At 41.1% G+C, this 18,967-nt stretch overlaps 2 protein-coding genes across 21 annotated transcripts in view; one reads left to right on the top strand and one right to left on the bottom strand.

The window, feature by feature from the left end:
• Window positions 1-4,417, bottom strand: part of FBXO36 (F-box protein 36) — an 85,552-nt gene extending 81,135 nt beyond the window's left edge. Inside the window, exon 1 of the mRNA XM_027589318.2 lies at window positions 4,130-4,417. Within this exon, the coding sequence (XP_027445119.1) occupies window positions 4,130-4,225 (96 nt within the window). The 5' untranslated portion in view covers window positions 4,226-4,417. The remainder of the gene's footprint in view (window positions 1-4,129) is intronic.
• TRIP12 (thyroid hormone receptor interactor 12) overlaps window positions 3,826-18,967 on the top strand; it is a 138,556-nt gene continuing 123,414 nt past the window's right edge. For 8 of the 20 annotated variants that reach the window (XM_027589305.2, XM_027589306.2, XM_027589310.2 and 5 more), the window contains exon 1: window positions 4,740-4,855. The gene's annotated coding sequence lies outside the window, so the exon portion shown is untranslated. Of the gene's footprint in view, window positions 3,847-4,734; window positions 4,856-5,009; window positions 5,169-5,326; window positions 5,462-18,967 lie in introns of those variants that run through there. The other 12 variants (XM_027589301.2, XM_027589299.2, XM_027589295.2 and 9 more) reach the window with 5 other exon arrangements.

Below are 18,967 nucleotides of genomic sequence, written 5' to 3'. Positions count from 1 at the left end.
TGCTTAAGATCTGGTTAACTAAAGAGATCCATCATATTGTTAAAAGGTTGTATAGCATTCTCTGGTATGAATGATTCAATTTAACCAGATTTCCACTAATGGAAAAATATTTTTACAATTATTTCACTCTGGTGAACTTCTTGCTCACATATCCTAGTACATAGGTGAAAGCATTTTTGCATTTAAAATCCTAGAAATGGATTTGCAGGATCAAAGGTGCGTGTATTAACATTTTTATTAGGCTGTGCTTGAATCTTAAATCTTTAAAATTGCTGTGCAGTTTGAAACAGTACCGGCCTGATTCTTCGTTGCAAAGTCTAAACATCAGCCACTAAATCTAGTTTTAATTCCTTTTTCAGAAGTCTTTGGAGAGGACAGTTTCCTGTCATAGGCTGGCATGGAACCTCATGTGTTTTCTGTCTGTCAGCGCTACAGCTCTAACGTACGTTAAAAATATTTACTTTTGAGGAGTGAGCTTTTGGAATTTTTTTTTTCAGATGACATTAGCTTTAGGTATCTTTTTGGAGTTTTTAGTAGACTTAAGTAAAATAGGCAAATTAAGGTAATCTATCACTCATTCTTCCTCCTTTCATTCCCTGGAGTGACTATCACATATAGATGCTCTTCGGACAACTGCTTAACACAGGCGCAAGAATCTGCCAATTCTCATCTATTTAGCATACAGTTACTGTTTCTAGCAGTTTTCCAGTATTTGTCACATTAAGCTTAAGTCACCATAGGTGACCATCTTAAGCAATACTTCCACTTCAAGAGAATGAAGATGACAAAATTTCAACAGTAAAAGACTGATAATGGTACCGTCCCAAGCCTCCTACTCTAAAGTGATTTTTGCTTCCTCTGGACTCAGATTTTATTTTTTATTTTATTTTATTTTATTTTTTTTAAAGATTTTATTTATTCATTTGAGACACAGAGATACAGAGAGAGAGAGAGAGAGAAAGCATGAGCAGGGAGAGAGGCAGAGGAGAGGGAGAAGCAGGCTCCCCACTGAGCCAGGAGCCTGATGTGGGGCTCGATCCCAGGACCCTGGGATCATGACCTGAGCCAAAGGCAGACGCTTAACCATCTGAGCCATCCAGGCGCCCTGGACTCAGATTTTAAATCATCTGTCCTATTCATTAACAAGGTGATGAACTTCCTTTGTTCTTAAAAAGCCATTTCAGTGTTTATATGAATCAAATCACTAACCATATTCTCTCACCTAGATTATATGCTCCACAAGAGGAGGGATTTTGTTTGGTTCACTGATGTTTCCCCAGCATCCAGGACAGTACCTGGCACATAAAAGTTGCTTGGTACATATTTGTGGAAGGAAAGATGAATTCTTTGAAGGCAGAAATCTTATATTTTGCATCTCCATAGTAAATGCCAACTTGCTGATTAAATTAAGGAAAGGATCTTCACTTAGGAACACAATTTAAGATTTTCTTAGAAGCAAAGTGTGGAGTATCCCTTGCCTAAATAATATTCAAGGTTCTTTCCAGCTCTAACTTACTATGAATCTAGTAGTTTTCAAAGAATTAGAATCCAATATAAGAAAATATATATACTACTAAAACTAGAGTGAATATAATTGGGTAAATCTTTGATTTAGAAAGCAGTGCAGTGATTTTTCTAAGTCTTCAGATCATTATAAAGATCAAATGTGGAAACTATATTGACCGCAAACTATATTCTGTAAGCGCCTTTTTGGGGAAAAAAAAAATCATGGCATTGAGTTGTTAATTGGGAATGCCTCTATAAGCATAGAAATATGTATTTAATGTTACTGTATAAGCAAGAAGGCAAAGAAAATATTTATGTACAACATTTATATTCTGGGCTATAAGAACGGTGGTATGACCCTAATGAGAGAGATATCTGCCTTCATATCCATGTCAAATGTTTAGTTATTTGAATTTAAAGTCAATAAAAATAAAAGCAGTGAAAAAGAATAAAAAAGAATCAGAGGGACAGAAAGATCCATCTAAATCTGGGGCATATTTCGAATAATATACAAGATTTTTGGAAATAAAGGAAGAAAGAAAGAGGAAAAATTTTAGAAAGTCACTCCAGAAAAAGTCCATCTTATAAAACTCATTTTAATTCTAGTCTTTCAGTACTTATTTATGTCAGACCACCTTTTAGTGGATGTTTGGTTTCCTGTGCTGAGCCTTAGAAAAATTATCTTGTGGTCAGAAAATAGCATATTCTCAAGTCGGTTGACTGAAAAGACTGTTTTTTTGGCTTACTATTTTTTACAACAAATTTTACTTTAAAAAGAGAGTGAATTAATCAGATTTGAGAACTGTAGTGGATATAGTCTGTCTGCTTAAAAAAGAAAATGAATCAGCCTGAAAGGGATTTTATATAGAACCAATTGACATGAAGAATAGGGCCTGAAATGAAAGCCAGTTTTTGATCTGCGAAAGGAAGAAAGAAAGAAAGAAAAAGAAAAGAAAATGAAAAAGAAAAGAGGAGAGAAAGCTTTAAGAATCCTTGGGTGGGGGAGGGGGAACTTCATAAAACACAGTAGTTAGAAGAAGGCGTGTGCCCAAGTTAGACCACAGAGCAAAGTCTGAACATCAACAACAGAAGCATTCTTGGGGAAAACTAATGCCAGGAGCACTCTTATGGTTAATTTACTAAAATAAAAAGGTAAACAAGTATTCATTTGTTGAAGCTCAGGACATGATAGTACACATGACAGTACACTTGTAATACCGGACCTTCAAGAAAAAGAAATCCTCAAAAAAAAATTTTTTTAAAAGACAAATTATGGAAAAAAACTGTAAACTTAGAACATTTTAACTTAGGTGAGGTAGATGAAAATAGAAAACGAAGTATGAATATGGTAAGATGTTACTGCTTTCAATCATTAATGTTAGAATGTGAAAAATTGTTAGGATCATACATCTTAAGACAAATGGAAAATGGTCCTAAAAATGTACAAAAAATGAATTTTAGCGTTTAAGAAATTCCAATTAATGTGTAAAAACTCCCCTCCCAAAAATGTTCAATTAAATATTTAAGTATGACAGGCTATCTGTCATGTTTTATTATTGATATACTTGCAATATTTATAAATCTCAGGTTTAAAAAAATAAAATATATATTATTTTTAAAAGATGCTTTTGAAGATGAAAAAAAAGCATTCTCTGCCTACCTAAGGGCTCACGGGAAAATTGATGCAATGTTCAATATCTACACCAAAACAAATATATACAAAGTTCTAAATTTCATTTTATAGAAATACCATCTATTAAAGAACAAGGTGCTTTATCTCAGTGACAGGCTTAAGCTCAGCCAGGAATCAGAAAACGTATTCCGAGTGGAGGCCCAGTTCAACTTGATCATTTCATGAACACAATAAATCATCCAAAAAGCCCACCTTAAATAGCTAAAGTAGTCATAAAAATAGGCTGATGGTTACTTTACTCCAGCGATAACATAATCCTCGGTCTTATTGTTGTGGAGCAGATGTCATTATGGGTGGGGCTGACGCGCAGAGCAGCTGAAACATTTTTGTACCACCCCCCGCACACTTCCAATGGGATAGAAGGGGCTCCAAGAAGGTAAGGGGAAAGCTCTCAACAATGAATTCTTACTAGAAATAAGGAAGTTTTGATGTGGTCGTGGTACGCATAAAGACCACAATGAGATTTTAAAAACCCCCCATGATTAACTCCTACCCTGGAAAAGAGATCGTCCCTTTCTCCCCTCCCCTGCCGACTCCTCCTTGGGACACTTGGCTGAGTCTTTCTTTCTCTCCTTCCCACGCTGAGGTGAGGCTGCACGCAAGCCAGGGACGCCTGTTTTTCTCTTCGCGCGGAGAGAACTCTGCGGGTAGGAACCCCGGGTGGCAGGAAGGGAGCGGGCGGCGATGTGGGAAGGCAAAGAAAGCTCGCCAGGGACGAGCCGGGCTGGGGTTGGAAAAAGACACGCAGGCCACCGAGGAGCCGGCCGAGGAGGCCGAGGTGGCCGAGGTGACGAGGGAAATCTCCCGGCTCGGAGGTGGGACCGGACGTTTCCGGCGGGCCACAGTCGCTCTCGGCCTAGCGCGGCTCGCGTTCCGCGCTCCACCGGGGCGGCAGGGAGTTAGAGAGGGTAAACCGCGCCTCGCACTTGCCTGGGACCGGGTGACCAATAACTGGTAATAGTCTTTGCTCGGCGCTGGGCCTTGTCCTACAATTTCGAACAGAGTCTCTGGCAGCCACGACGCCATCTTGGGACGCCACCGCCGTCGCTAAGACAACCAGGAAGGGGCGGGGCTTGATTGGGGTCATGGGGCCAAAGCCCTAGTTTCAATCAACCCCGCTTTTGGGCTAGCAGGGGGTTTCTGCCTTGGGGTGATCGACCTCTCTCCCAAGAGTCAGAGGGAACTCTGGTCCGTGAAATTTCAACCCTCAGGCCCCGGTGACCCGAAAGGGAATTAGTTCCTGCTACCATGGAGGGGAGGGGGTGACCCCGGCGGAGGGATACCAAGCACAGCCTCACATTCCCCTTCCTGGTCCCTCGATCGGGAGGAGATCTCAGGCCGCTGGGAGAGAGTCGCTCGGGGCGGTGGGGGAGGGAGGGGCGATGTGATGGGCCGCGAGTAGGCAGCGGGGCCTTTCCCGCGGACGAGCTCGTCAGCCCGAGCCGGCGGGCAAAATAGTTCCCGGAGGGTGTTGGAACGGGCGGGGAGGGAGGCGGCGCGGGCGGAGGCGCACGCCGGTCGTGGTGCTGCGGCTCAGCTGATAATTGAAGGGACCCGAGGAGCCGCCGCCGCCGCCGCCGGGGGGGGGGGGGGGGAGCGAGTGGAAGTTACTGCCGCGCCACCGAGTCCGGACCGGAGACTTTGGGGCCTAACTAGGTAATTGGGGCGCAGTTCTGAGCGGCCGGGCCAGGCTTGGGGGAGGGGGTTGTGCCGAGGGGTTGGGGGGGCGGCCGGGGGGGGTGGGGAGGAGCTGGAACAGAAAGTCCCAGGAAGCCTGGTTGTGTCATCGCCGCGATTCGGCTCCCGCTCGGCCTGCTCCCGGCGGCGGCGGCGGTGGGGCCGCGGAAGGACCGGGCTGGGGGTTGACGGGCGAGGCGCTCGAGGGAGACCGGGGCCGGGCGGGAGCGGGGGGTTAGCTGGGTTCCCCCTCCGGCCCCCCGCGATGAGGTGGGCCCTTCACGGAACCAGGGTAAGGCGTGCGGGTCTTGGGGAGCCCGGTGGTGGCCGGGGGGGCCGGAAGTGGGCTTTGGAGCTTGGGGGGCGTCTAGGAAGCGAGAAAGTGGGGGGCCGGAAGTGCAGGTGGGGGGTGTGAAGACGGCAAGGGTTCCCCGGAAATGGGATGGGGGGCCCGGAAACCGGGAGAGAGGAGGCTCCAGGCCCGGGGACGGCCCGGAAATGGAAACTAGGGAGCAGCTCGAGTGACAACAGTTGTGGGAAGCGAGGGTCAGAGGAGGGAAGAGGCCGGAGCGACTTTAGACCGCAGTAAGGGGTTTCCTGCCAAGGGGGGAGGGTTGTGGGCGGGCGAGGCCGGAGACGGGGTCTGCGCTGGGCAGTTTCTTTAGCCGTGGGAAGTTGAGGCTGAGTGAGGATGACGAAGAGACGGGCATGCAGGGGGGCTGGAAAAGAGGCCGAGAAACTTGGCTGAGAAGAGCAGAGCATGCTTCTAAATAGATCAGAATGGAAATCGGGGGTGGGGGTCCAGGACTTGGGAGGGAGGTAGACCAATTGTCGCTCCAATCTTATTAGCATTCAAAGCGAATCAGGCGATTAATTTATTTATATGTGGATTACATAAAACCTATTACATCGTTTGTCCATTCAGTTCCCCCTCTTCTGCATCCTCCTCCATGGTGAGTGGGTTTCTAGTTCAGAAACAAGTTACAGGGGAGTTCAAATAACGAAGGTTGGAAAATCCCAAATCCTGTCCTTGGTGGCGCTTCCTTCCTCAGAATAACAGGAATCCTTAATTTGCTACAGGGAAGAAGATTAATAAAGACTTAAAAACACATGCAAATCGGGAGGAAATAACTTAACACATTTGAACGCTGGGGGGACGGGAGGGAATTGGTTACCCTTGTGTGGTAAGGAGAGAACGGAAGAGGCTGCTCCTAAACCCTTAAGACAGGTTGGTTGGTTTTTGATAACGCCGTTTTACTTTGGAGATGGTTAGCTTAAGCATCGTGTCTGGCGGTGGGTAGAGTTTAATTGCTTCGTTAGGTAATTGAAGGAGGGACTGTGTCAGTGAGTAAACGTTCGTGTGTGAGGGGTGCGGGGGTACGTTTAATAGCGCAGTGAATGTGTTCTGAGTGGACGTCTAACTGCTCCCCTGCTGTCTCCTTTCCTAGTCGGCCTTCCCCGGATCTTGCCTGGGCTGCCAAATCACCCGATCCCCGGGCTTTACTCCGTTTTGTAGGCCCTTTAGTGCTGTGTTCAACTTTCTATTCCTCTCCAGTCTCTGTAGATATTTTTGGCATTTCATTTTTTAAAGACCCAGAAAGTTGAGGCTGAGGATCTTCTCTCTAAAAACAAAACAAAACAAAAAATATAGGGTAGAAAGTTGAAAGAGCTATTGAGTGGGGCAAAAAACCGACGCTTGGAACAAAGGTCCTAGTTATTGGGGAAAAAGGCAAGAGGCCTATATGTGAGGCCTCTGTGTGTGTGTGTGTGTGTGTGTGTGTGTGTGTGTGTGTGTGTGTGTCGCATTTACTCGGGGTGGAGGGGAGTGGGGGGGGCGGTTAAGGTTGAGGAATGGCATTATCAGGTTTAGAGACAATCAGTTGGCAGATGGTTTTATTGAGGTTTCTTTTCATTATGCAAAGAGATCAATACTAAGTGTGAATTTTAAAGTAAACAAAATTTCTTTTGAAGTAACCCTGCTCCATTTTCAGGCCCAGAAATATTAATTTATTAGTGTGCCTTTGTGTGAGATTGGGGAGTTTTTATTTCATTTATTTTACGCTTAAGAGAACATATTAACATGGTTGGAGTTTGTGGGCTTTGTCCACATCTGCTTTTCTATGAATGTGCCAATATCCATAAGGATTTAAGAATTGCCATGTAATTAATGTAGAATGTAATTAATGTTATCATTGTTTCTATTCGATTCCCACTTTTTAAGGAGTTTGAGTGGTTTTTAAGTCTGCTGAGTTGATGGTTACTGTTTAGTTTGTGTGAGTGAACAGGCTTTTTTTTTTTTTTAGTTTTTCATTTACTTTCTAAAAGTTTTAGAATACTTTTGGCAGTTAGAGTTCCAGAAGCTGCTAAGCTAAAATAATTATTTTAAAAATTAAGGGGATCCTAAGCCAGTGTAAAATCAGTGTTTTCACCTAGCAAAGTAAATTTGAATATTTACCTTTCCATTCTGACTTTTACGATTACTGGATTTATGTTATCTAGATAAGATTTTATGATCTTATTTTAAGCACATCATCCCAGCAAAGAGACAAACAATGGCTTGGGAATTCACACACTGCCAGTTAGTAGCTGTGTGACCTTGAACTATTCATTTACCCTATTTGGTCTCCAGTTACGTATTTTTTTTTTTTTTAAGATTTTTTATTCATTTGAGAGAGAGAGAGAGCGAGTGAGCATGACCAGGGTCGGAGGGAGAAACAGACTCCCCACTGAGCACGGAGTCCCATGTGTGGCTCCATCCCAGGACCTCAGGAACAAGACCTGAGCTGAAGGCAGACGCTTAACTGACTGAGCCACCCAGGTACCCCTGGTCTCCAGTTATTTTATCTGTAAAGTAGGGATGGGTAATCACTGTTTTACCTCACTGGGTAGTTTTGAGACCCAGTGGATATGGTGGCTGTGAAAAACTACAAACTGCTAAATAAGTGTAATATATTATCATTAGTTTTAGAAAATTACAGTAGCTATTTTGAGGTCGTTAAAAACAAGAGCTTCTCACCAGTGATGGTGATAGGGGGGTGACCTTGATGTAAGGTAGGTTGCAGATAAGAAGTTACAGCAACTTATATTTTGAAACTGCTGCCAAATTGGTAGTGGAACTTGGGCTCAATTTCTGTTATTTTTTTTATTATTATTATTTGCATCAGCATGGTAGATACTTTTTCACCATATCTCCTACTGAATAAATTTGTTAATCATCCTTAGAGAAATCTCTTTACATTTTTATTATTGATAACCTGTATGTGTTCAGGTCTGTGGGTCTTAAGAAATAGATTTCTAATGTCAGAGACTACAGTTAAGGGAAAATATTGCCAAATCTTGATCTGTTTTCTTTACAGGATTTAGGGGTTTTTTTTTTTTTTTTTTTTTTTTAGTTCTTTTAAGTGGGTGGGTGAGGATCTTTCTGAGCAAATAGGATACCAGTTGACCCTTTATCTTTCCGTTTGCTGAGGTAATTGAATGGACTCAAGTTGAAAAAGCAACCTGTTTGTTGCTTTTCCTCTTCATTCATGTTCTTGCTACTGCCAGCCTGACATGCACTTTTCGATTATTTAAACCATTTTAGGTTCACTTCAACTCAACCCTTCATATCACTTCCTCAAAAACTTCTACCCCATGACCTTTCCTTTTTATTTCTTGGTTATCTAAATAAGCTCCATTTTGGGATTATAGTGCTGAATTTGTTGACATGTGTTCTTTTTGTTTCCCTAACTGGATTATAGCCTTCCCGAAGTCAAGGATTATCTTGTATCACTGTGTTTTGCATGAAGGTGCACTCATATGCCTGATTGAAAATAATACCCATTTTCCTTCCAGTAATGTTAGCCTAGTCTTGCTGACTATGCAACCAGTCTTCCTGCTTGGGAAGTTTCTTAGCCTCGACAGATTCCTCAGGATGCTATTTGGTTTTGTGATCACAGCCTCTTCATGTCTTCCTGACTGCTGTACCATTGAGTGCCGGGAAAGGGAGGAAGAGTAAGAAAGAAGTTGATGGATATTACACCATAGATAGAATCTATAGATTGTTCAATAATCCTGGTGCTTGTAGTTCTTAACATATAATGTTAACTTTACATTTGTGTGTTTTCTTTCAGTGCCTCTGTATAGTTCATACAGATTTCTTTAACACCTAAACCCCTCGCAGTTATTCTCTATAATCGCTACCTGGTCTGCTAGGTTACACTGACACACAGTGGGTGCTCACTGTTAGAGTAAATAGGTGAATAGACTGATCCTGAACCAGTCTCTTGATTTTTTTTTTTTTTAAGGATTTTATTTATTTATTTGAGAGAGAATGAGAGACAGAGCATGAGAGGGAAGAAGGTCAGAGGGAGAAGCAGACTCCCTGCCGAGCAGGGAGCCCGACGTGGGACTCGATCCCGGGACTCCAGGATCATGACCTGAGCCGAAGGCAGTCGCCTAACTGAGCCACCCAGGCGCCCCAGTCTCTTGATTTTTTAAGTAAAATTTAACTTGGCGAGTGTTCTGGATTTTTAACAATGCAGTTCTTTAAATCTAATACCCTGACTTACTGATTTTAGGTGATGGGCAAGAGAAATTGTTTCCTAGGCTGAGTTAAGTCTGCTTCACAGTTCTTCTCTGAGGCCTTTCAGAGTTTGGTTGTGATTCTTATAGTTTCATTAAACTGGGTTGGCCAGAAGAAAAAGGAACTTGTCCATTATCCAGACCTACATGTTTTGTCTTGAGTGTGCAGAAGCTATTAGTAATAGTTTTGCAGCTCTGCTTGATTTAAAAAGTCATTTTAGTGGTCTAGAGTGAAAAAAACTGCTTGCCACTCTGTCCTTTTCATTAGAGAACAGCATTTATTGTTCAAGTGAACATCTGATTTGAAGGTAGAAGACTTGGGTAGTGGTCTTGACTGCCTTTTCCGTCTTTGTGACCTTGAGCGAATAGTGAGTTTCAAGTGCCTAATCCGGAGTGTGGTTATTGCCACCTAACCTAGATTTAATTGTCATTTGTATGCTAGACAATGTATTTAGGAGGTTAGGCTAGGAAGCTAGATTGGAACACAGGGCCCTTCCTCACTGGTTCATTGCCATTGCCTTATTTGGTAACACCCTTCTACCTAGAACATACTTATATATGTAGACTGGAGAGTTTTTGAAGATACGATAGTGTTCTTTAGTTGATTATGAATTCCTTCAAGTCCATCTTCCCGCCCTTTTTTAAATCCCTCTAGCACAGTGCCTGGCCTGTATAAAGGAATCTTTGAATCCTTATTAAAGGAACAAGTTTTGTGAGAACAAAATATTGCTGTAAGTGAAAATAATTTGTAACGGTTTAACGTCTTGTTTTGACAAACTTTTTTTTTTTAAGATTTTATTTATTTATTTGGCAGAGAGAGATACAGTGAGAGAGGGAACACAAGCAGGGGGAGTGGGAGAGGGGGAAGTAGGCTTCCTGCTGAGCAGGGAGCCGAATGCGGGGCTCCATCTCAGGTCTGGGACCATGACCTGAGCGGAAGGCAGACTTAACGACTGAGCCACCCAGGCGCCCCTTGACAAACTTTTTGAATCATAGTTGATGCTAAAAAAGATTTTGAAAGTTTTCTTTTTAATCTATTGGATATGTTTTAGAGACTACAAGTTACTTTAAGTCATGTATTAAAAAAATGAGGACAAGCCATTTCATAATCTTTAATAATCCCTTATTTACATATAATAGTTGATCATTTAAATTCTACACTGAGGCCCTAAATATATCGATACGATGCATATATATTTATGCAGTTGAGTTTTATACATCATTTTTGTTTCGTTTCTTTGTTTCTTTTTTAGAAAGGATATATTATTTCTATAAATACGATGTTATTACCCATATGTGGATTTTGAAGGCTATTTATAAGCTGAAGTGTCTATCAGCAAGTCTTCAAGATTTGAAGTTACAGCATTTCAGTGTGTATTTTAATCAACTTGTTGGCTGTCATAACCAGTGAGTTCTGCCCTGACTTCAAAACTCCTACTCATTCCACCCGTGGGCAGCATTCTGAATAAATAGATGTACCTTGTGCTATATCTTCTTAAGGTCAGATTAACTCAATGTGAGGTCCTACTGGTAAAACATGTGTGATGCCCTGGAACCCCACAATGAGTTTTTACAGATAGCCCGTCTGAAATTCACTGTTGAGTTGTAATTTAAGCTGCTTTGTGTCCTTAGAGAGTAGGTTCATGGAGATCATATGGAGGGCCTCTCCCTCCCCCCCTTTCTTTTAATCTTCTTGAAAACCAAATGCTTGTGGTTGCCTTGTAAATAGTAAATACATGAACATGCTGTAACTTCTGCCATGGCCCCAGTATTTTGTAATCTTGTCTGTTTTGCACCTTTGGCTGCCTGCAGTCAGATCAAGCTGCTTGTTCCTCTCTGAACACACTCCAGCAACTTCAGCTTTCTTGATGGACTTTGACTGTTAAGTCTACCTGGATCGACACCCTTCCCTCATCTTGGGTCTCTTGTAGCTACAGGTACACACTTCACTTTCTTCCAGTATCTCCTGTAAGAGTTTTACTCCTCACTTCTCCCTTCCCTAGCATTTTGTTAGTTTTAGTTACTGCTTTCACCATCTGTTTTCTAATTAGTCACTTACTTCTTCTTAACTAGATCTTCGGCTTCTTGCGATAAAGCTCTCATTCTGCCATCACCACGGTGGCTGGCACAGGCTCCTGACCTGCATTGTACATGGCAGTGATAGTTTGTTTTGGTGACACATTGAGGAACTATATTGTGAAATAATGGTAGCACCATTTGCCATAGTTTCAGTCAGCTTGCTTATTTTCATTTCTCAGGGTTTCATTTCTCAGCCCTGTGTGTAGGATGCTAGAATATACATTTTTCAGAATTAGGGCTCATGAAAATCCCCATTTTAAGGGATTGTTAAGGCACTAGACTATTTTACTAACTTTGCTACCTTAGGTTTAGCATTTGGGAATTATGTTTACTAGCAGGTAAAAAGGTGTTTATCAGTACATATTTATCTAGTGCTTACTGCGTGCCAGGTCTCTGCTGGGAGGAATACAGAAGGTTCTTGTCCTGAGTTCCATGGTTTCATTTAGTTGAAAATCACTTAGCTGGTTGAATCTACTTGATAACTATATATAGTATAGTGTTTAGCATAGAGAAATATCCTGTAGATACTCTGTTTTGTTTTTTTTTTTTAAGATTTTATTTATTTATTTGCCAGAGAGAGAGAGAAAACGCACAAGCAGGGCGAGCGGCAAGCAGAGGGAGAAGCAGGCTCCCTTCTGAGCAAGGATCCCTATGTGGGACTTGATCCCAGAACCCTGGGATCATGACCTCAGCCGAAGGCAGGCGCTTAACTGACTGAGCCACCCAGGTGTCCCTCCTGTAGATACTCTAAATGCAGGTTTTCTAAATGTAGAATATGAGAATCTAAATTAAGAAACTGATAAATTAGGGCACGAAATTTGGCTTTACTGAATAAATTGGTGGAAGTGCCTTCATTGTGAAAATATTTCCTCAGCAAGTAATGCATGTGCATTTCTGGTTCCAAACCCTCTTGAAAAATTCTGAGGAGAAATAGATTTATAAAATGGGATCTCATGTTGAAGAGTTGTGGTACTTTATTGTAGATGAGTTCAAACTCTGACGACAGAACACAACATCTAACATTGTGCATATTGTTAAGTACAGAGTTGAGTTTTACAGAGTGGGTACTCAGAAGCTTAGAGATTCAGTCCTAGGTTGAAGTTGACTAGGTTGAGGAAGACTTTATGGAGAGACGAGGGACTGGAACTGGCCTCAATTGTTTGGGTAGGTAGAGAAGAATGGGGAGCTTAAAAAGGTGAAATTGAGGTGAGGGTCTAATGATCAGATAAACTGGCTCTTTGGAGTAGAGGGTCCACATTTATGAAATAGGAAGTCAGGCTGAGATGATTGAGGTTCTTAAATGGGAGAAATTACAAAATTAGATTTAACGAACAGACATGTTGAGTTTATTGATCCCTGAATAGGCGGTGACATGAAAAAAGTATACAGAAATATTTAATTTGTAAATGATCTACAAAGAAAAAGTGCTTTCAGATCTTATTTGGATCTTACCTTTCTATGAAATGGCTTCCCTTTCTGGGACTGTATACTATAGGGGTTATTTTAAGTTTGGGGGTGAAAGAAGCAGTGGAGGTAAAACTTGCTTAGTTTCCCTACCTTGTTTAGTTTCCCTACTTAGCAGTTAGAGTACCTCTGTTAAGTAAGCAGGAGCTGTCTAATGACTCCTGTTACTCCTCTGTTTAGTCATAGAGTTCGTCCCCGTTAATGGAAGGTGGCAGTCATTCTGTCTTAACACATGCATCTATGTTTTGTTGTATTGTATGTAATTTTGTTGAATTGTTTATATTCAGGTTTTTTTTAATTCAGAGTACTATTTCAAAATTAATACTTGATTTTTTGAGTTCCTCAGTAATGTCAGCCCTCTTTATAAGAGAAACTTTTGCTAAGCATGTAATGCAGTAAAAAACACGGTGTTTTAAGAAAAGCAAATTGTGGCTTCAGTGTTTACATAATTTTTTTTTTAAAGATTTTATTTATTTATTTGAGAGAGAGAGAATGAGAGCTAGAAAGCACGAGAGGGAAGAGGGTCAGAGGGAGAAGCAGACTCCCTGCTGAGCAGGAAGCCCGATGTGGGACTCGATCCCGGGACTCCAGGATCATGACCTGAGCCGAAGGCAGTCGCTTAACCAACTGAGCCACCCAGGCGCCCGAGTGTTTACATAATTTTTTAAAAAAAATTATTATTTGAGAGAGAGAGTGTGAGTGAGAGCACGAGTGGGGTGGGGGGGCAGAGGGAGAGGGAGAAGCAGACTCCCCGTTGAGCAGGGAGCCTGACGCGGGGCTCCATCCCAGGACTCTGGGATGGTGACCTGAGCCAAAGGCAGACACTTAACCAACTGAGCCACCCAGGCGCCCCTACATACTTAAAAAAGAAAAAAAATTTAGTTATTTCTTTTGAGAGAGAGAGCTCATGAGTGCGGAATCTCCAGCAGATTCTGGAGCCCCAGGAGTGGGGAGCTCAATGTGGGGCTTGATCCCACAACCCCAAGATCATGACCTGAGCTGAAGTCAGACGCTTAACTGAATGAGCCACGCAGGCGTCCCAGTATTTATATACTTTTAAAAAGTGCAAGTTAATATTACCTGTTCTTTTGGGGTCTTTCGTTTGTTTTTCCTGAGGGGGGGTTGCGGGGGTAGAGGGAGAGGGAGAGTGAGAATCTCAAGCAGGCTCCATGCTCAGCAAGGAGACTGATGTGGGGATCATGACCTGAGCCAAAATCAAGAGTTGGTCACTTAACCAACTGAGTCACCCAGGCACCCCAATATTACCTGTTTAATCAAGGTAAATATCTTAGTAAAATATTTGCCTAGCACTTTGGTTGATGTCATAGCAGACTATTTGTTATCCCTGTTATTTTATAAAAGTACACAAAACAGGATTTCAAAATTAGGAAATGAGGTTAGCTGGTGGCTAAAGGGAAACTAAAGATACAGAGAATAAAACTTCATTCAGGGGTCTGGTAGCAATAATATTTAGTTTTCTTACAGCAGCTTTTGTTCCTAGAGTATTCTTGTAGACTTTGCTGATTGCAGTTTGAATTCATTTTATTCTTGTGTGGAAATAGGAGAGATGTTAGCAGTTAGTGCAAGTTCATGACTTACACCTGTTAAAGCTGTATAGCACAAAATTTGTGGGGGTTCGTGGACTTTGGAATAAAAACGTTTATGAAGGCTGTGTATTTTACTAATACAAGAGACAAGAGTGTTTTTTAATTCAAGGCATTCGTGCAGCTTCCTAATTTTTCCTTTATTAAACACATTTCCTTGTATCCACCTAGGGAAAGCAGCCTAGTCTCGAGGGAATTAGACTTGAAGTCTACCCCTCCATCCCAGACCCACAAGCATTTCTGCCTTTCTCCCAGTAGATGGCAACAATTAGGCTGATTTTTTTAGAAGATTTCAGTAGTTTGTAGCTTTGTATGTAATCAGACTAGTTTCCTAATTATTTCTCAACTGTCATTAGGAACTTCAGTGTTAATTTACACATCTTGACCTCAAAATACTTTTCTCGGAAAACTAGACTGTTAATTGCAGAGTTCATTCTTTTTTTACTTTACTCTTCACCCGGTCTTTTTGAAAAGTTTGCCCTTCCAGTTGCTGCTATGAGGTAAGACTTGGGGAATTTCAGCCTTTGGTGTGGTACTGTAAGATAATCCGCTTCTGCCTCTTTGAACCATCTAGTATTACTTTTCAGCTGCCTGTATATTAGGCCATGCCATTTATCCTCCAGGTATCTTCTCATCACACAAACTAAGGATTCTGAAAGGAATTATGGAAGAGATAGTAAACCCCCATCATTTGGGGATCTCCGTTGTGGCACTGGTGTTAAATGACACTCAGTTCCTAGTTCTTTTTTTTTGACAGAGAGACAGACAGCGAGAGCAGGAACACAAGCAGGGGGAGTAGGAGTGGGAGACGCAGGCTTCCTGCCAAGCAGGGAGCCCGATGCGGGGCTTGATCTCAGGATGTTGGGATCATGACCTGAGCCAAAGGCAAATGCTTAACCGCTGAGCCACCCAGGCGCCCCTCAGTTCCTAGTTCCTGATTCAGCTAAAGAATCTGTAAACTTCGTGTTTGCTGGAATACCAGCGTTTTCTTTTCTGTGGGATGGACCTTCAGCTTAACTCCTGCATTTACTTCCATTCAGCATGCGTTAATTCTTCCTTGTTACTAAAAAAGAAAAATAAGATGATTCATAATGCCCAATTAACTTTTCAGGGTTTACTATATTTAGAGATACTTAGAACTTTTTACAGGATGCCTGCTGAGTTTATTTAAATTTTTAATGCGATAGTAAAGGATTTGGGAAGTTTCCATATTAATTAAGAGTTTTAAAGTTAGGAATGGCTTAATCTTTTAAGGAACATACAGTCAGAGACTTAGTAAAACAGTGGTTCTAAAAAAACATTCTGCAATTAGGTCTGTCTTAGGGTCCAGTATTAGAGTCATGGTCCAGTGGAAGGAATTAGGCTGGTTTCAGCAACTGCTGCATTTATCTTTTAGAGGTGTTGCTTAAATTGCATTAGCAACACTCAGACCTAGAAAAATACGTAAGATGTCTGCTCTCAGCGTAGGTAGTCTGAAGTCAGTGGTGGACATAGAATTAATGTATATGAGTAATAAGCAAATGGTATGTATTATTACAGATCTTTTTGAATACTAAAGTCCTAAATCAAGATTTAGGATTAGGAAGATATGTAAGATGTGGTCCTTGGCCTTGAGTTTATAGTCTCATTAGGGAAGGAGATAAAGTTGGGAATAAAAGTAACTATAGAAACTCTTAAACTGAATTTTAAGACATTATTCAGATGTCTTATCAGGTGACTAGCTGTTAAGAACAGAGAATGTGGTAAAAATATCACTCACATACTTCTCAGAATAGTTATCTTCATCCATGTATACTTGATCACATTTAATTCCAAATTCAATTCCTTGTTATCTTTCTGTTGTGATTTTCACTATAAATATGTATAGTATAGTCTAACAGTGATGTAGACCAGTCTAGTGTGGGAGATGAATGGGTTCAGAATAACAAGAAAAGGCTCTATGAATAACAGCAACAGCAACCAACCTCTATTGAATCCTTCCCTTGGCTTACTGGTACTTAGGTCAGTCTCCACTGGAGGAGGGATGGGAAATGGGGAGGTAGGTGGGCTGGGGATGGGTAGGTAAGGGGGTAAATAGAAGAGAGTTGGACATTCTGCACAAGAAGTGTAATGAGGGTGGATGAGAGTCTGCTTCAGAAGAGGGTAGAATTTTTCGGTGGCCAAGGAGAGTTAATTGTACTGAGTAAATACATTCTACATGCTGTGGTTTATTTTCTGTGTTTATTTAAGTGAGTTTTTTGCCCCACAACTTTACATAGGGAGAATGTACCATATATTCTTCCTGTGTTTTGAGTATTCCTGGGTTATTCATAAACCCAATTGGAATAACTGGAAATATATAAATAGGGTATAATGGAAAATAAGATGAAAGTATGAGCCAATTAATATTTGTGCATACATTTACATGAACATTTTTCTTTTTAAAGTTGGTGTTTTTATCGTGAAACTTTAGTCAGTTTTCATAAACAATTTTGCTTTTTCATGGCTATACTATACACATTTACATATTTTGAAGGCAGTGCCCTCCCTGTACAAAGGATATGGGCCTTGGTGCAAGGAACTCTAATTTAAACAAGTTCCTCCCTGTGCTAGCTAGGTGATCTTGGATAAGTCATTTAAACCCTCTGAGGCTTAGTTTTCTTTTGTATAAAATGGGTTGCCCTTAGGATCTTGCATAAGTAGTATATACTTCAGTGATAGCTGCTGCTGTTTTTATTTATAATGATGAAGAAAAAATGTATATTAATTTAGATGGTTTAGAGGAAGGCTTTTACACTGTCTTCCAGAACCGGGGTCAGCAAACTTTTTTTTATAAGGTGCCAGACAGCAAATATTTTTGGCTTTGTGGGTCATGTCTTCTCTGTTGTAATTACTCAGCTGTTGTGGGGCAAAAGCAGCCATTGCTTTTGTTTAAATAAAACTTTATTTACAAAAGGAAGCAGTGGTCCAGATTTAGATTTGGCCTGTGTGCCATAGTTTGCCAACCCCCTGCTCCAGAGTATTACTTGCTGCCTTTACTTGGTTCACAGGATTTGGAAATGACATCTGTGTGTCTTAAAAGGTAATGTAGGGCGCCTGGGTTGGTTAAGCGACTCCCTTCGGCTCAGGTCATGATCCTGGAGTCCCGGGATCGAGTCGCACATTGGGCTCCCTGCTCAGCAGGGAGTCTGCTTCTCCCTCTGACCCTCTTCCCTCTCGTGCTCTCTGTCTCTCATTCTCTCTCTCTCTCTCAAATAGGTGAATAAAAATCTTTAAAAAAAAGAGGTAACGTAATAATACGTAAGTGATAAAGGAATTTGGTGTAAGTGGCTAAGAGCGAAGACTGGGATTTAACTTAAACCCTGGCTCTGATACAATTAACTTTGTGACCTTGGGTCAGTCACCTTTTTTTTGGCTTCAGTTTTGCATCTGTAAAATGGGAATGATAGTAATACCTATTTTAGGTGTGTTGTGAGGATTAAATTGGTTACTATGTAAAACTTTGAAACAATGGCGGGTAAAGGATAAGTGCTCCATGCGTTATTATTGTTAATAACCATTCTTTTTGAGAGGAAGCTTTTCTTTCCTTTGTTGATAGACTATCTAAAAAGACAGGTTTGAGAAGATGGATTTCTCTGATAACATCTTGGAATTCCCTGAGTGTTAGAGTTTTAGGGTTGAAGGAGATCATTTGATAGTATGGGTGGACGCATCAGCAGGGTGAATTTGGGTTCTGGTTTCCTGGTTGTTTGATCTTGGGCAAGTTATTAAGGTATAAAGTATAGGAAAATCATACTTTGTAGGATTCTTTTGAGTTTTTAGTGAGAGAGAAGTGCTTAGCACAGAGCCTTGTTCCCAGTGAGGTGATCAAATGATAGTTGCTGTATTACAATTTTTTTGATTAGGGTATTGGCTCCTGGAAGGAGTTTAATAGCTTTTTTCTATATAAAAGAACCATATAATAGTTCTTTTTAAATGACTTATTTTCACAGTTTTTATAAATGTATGAAATTACAGTCAACAGTGTGAATTTACTATTTTTCAGATGTCATAATTTAGGTGTTAGTAAATTTAATAGGCAATTAAAATGACACTTTAATATATATTTTTTTAATTTTTGAAGACTATTTGTTTATTGGAGAGAAAGCAAAAGTATTCCTGAAGGATGCTGAGCATACTTCATCATACCTTTTATTTGGGGAGAGCTAGGGCATACCTCTGACAAAAATAAGAGTAATGGTGTAATTGTATGAATATAGGTTTAAACCACTGGCTTTTAAATTCTTTTGATCTTCAGTCCATGATAAGAAATGCCCTACTTTGCTTCACCAGTGTATGTGTAGAAATGTGTATGTAACTGAAGTAAATGTCAAACAGTACTTAAGCATTCGGCATGCTGCTA

This window comes from Zalophus californianus, chromosome 3, assembly GCF_009762305.2.
Source record: "Zalophus californianus isolate mZalCal1 chromosome 3, mZalCal1.pri.v2, whole genome shotgun sequence".
Lineage (NCBI taxonomy): Eukaryota > Metazoa > Chordata > Mammalia > Carnivora > Otariidae > Zalophus > Zalophus californianus.
The sequence above is the reverse complement of the archived record's forward strand: the minus strand, read 5'-3'. Positions and strand labels throughout refer to the sequence as shown.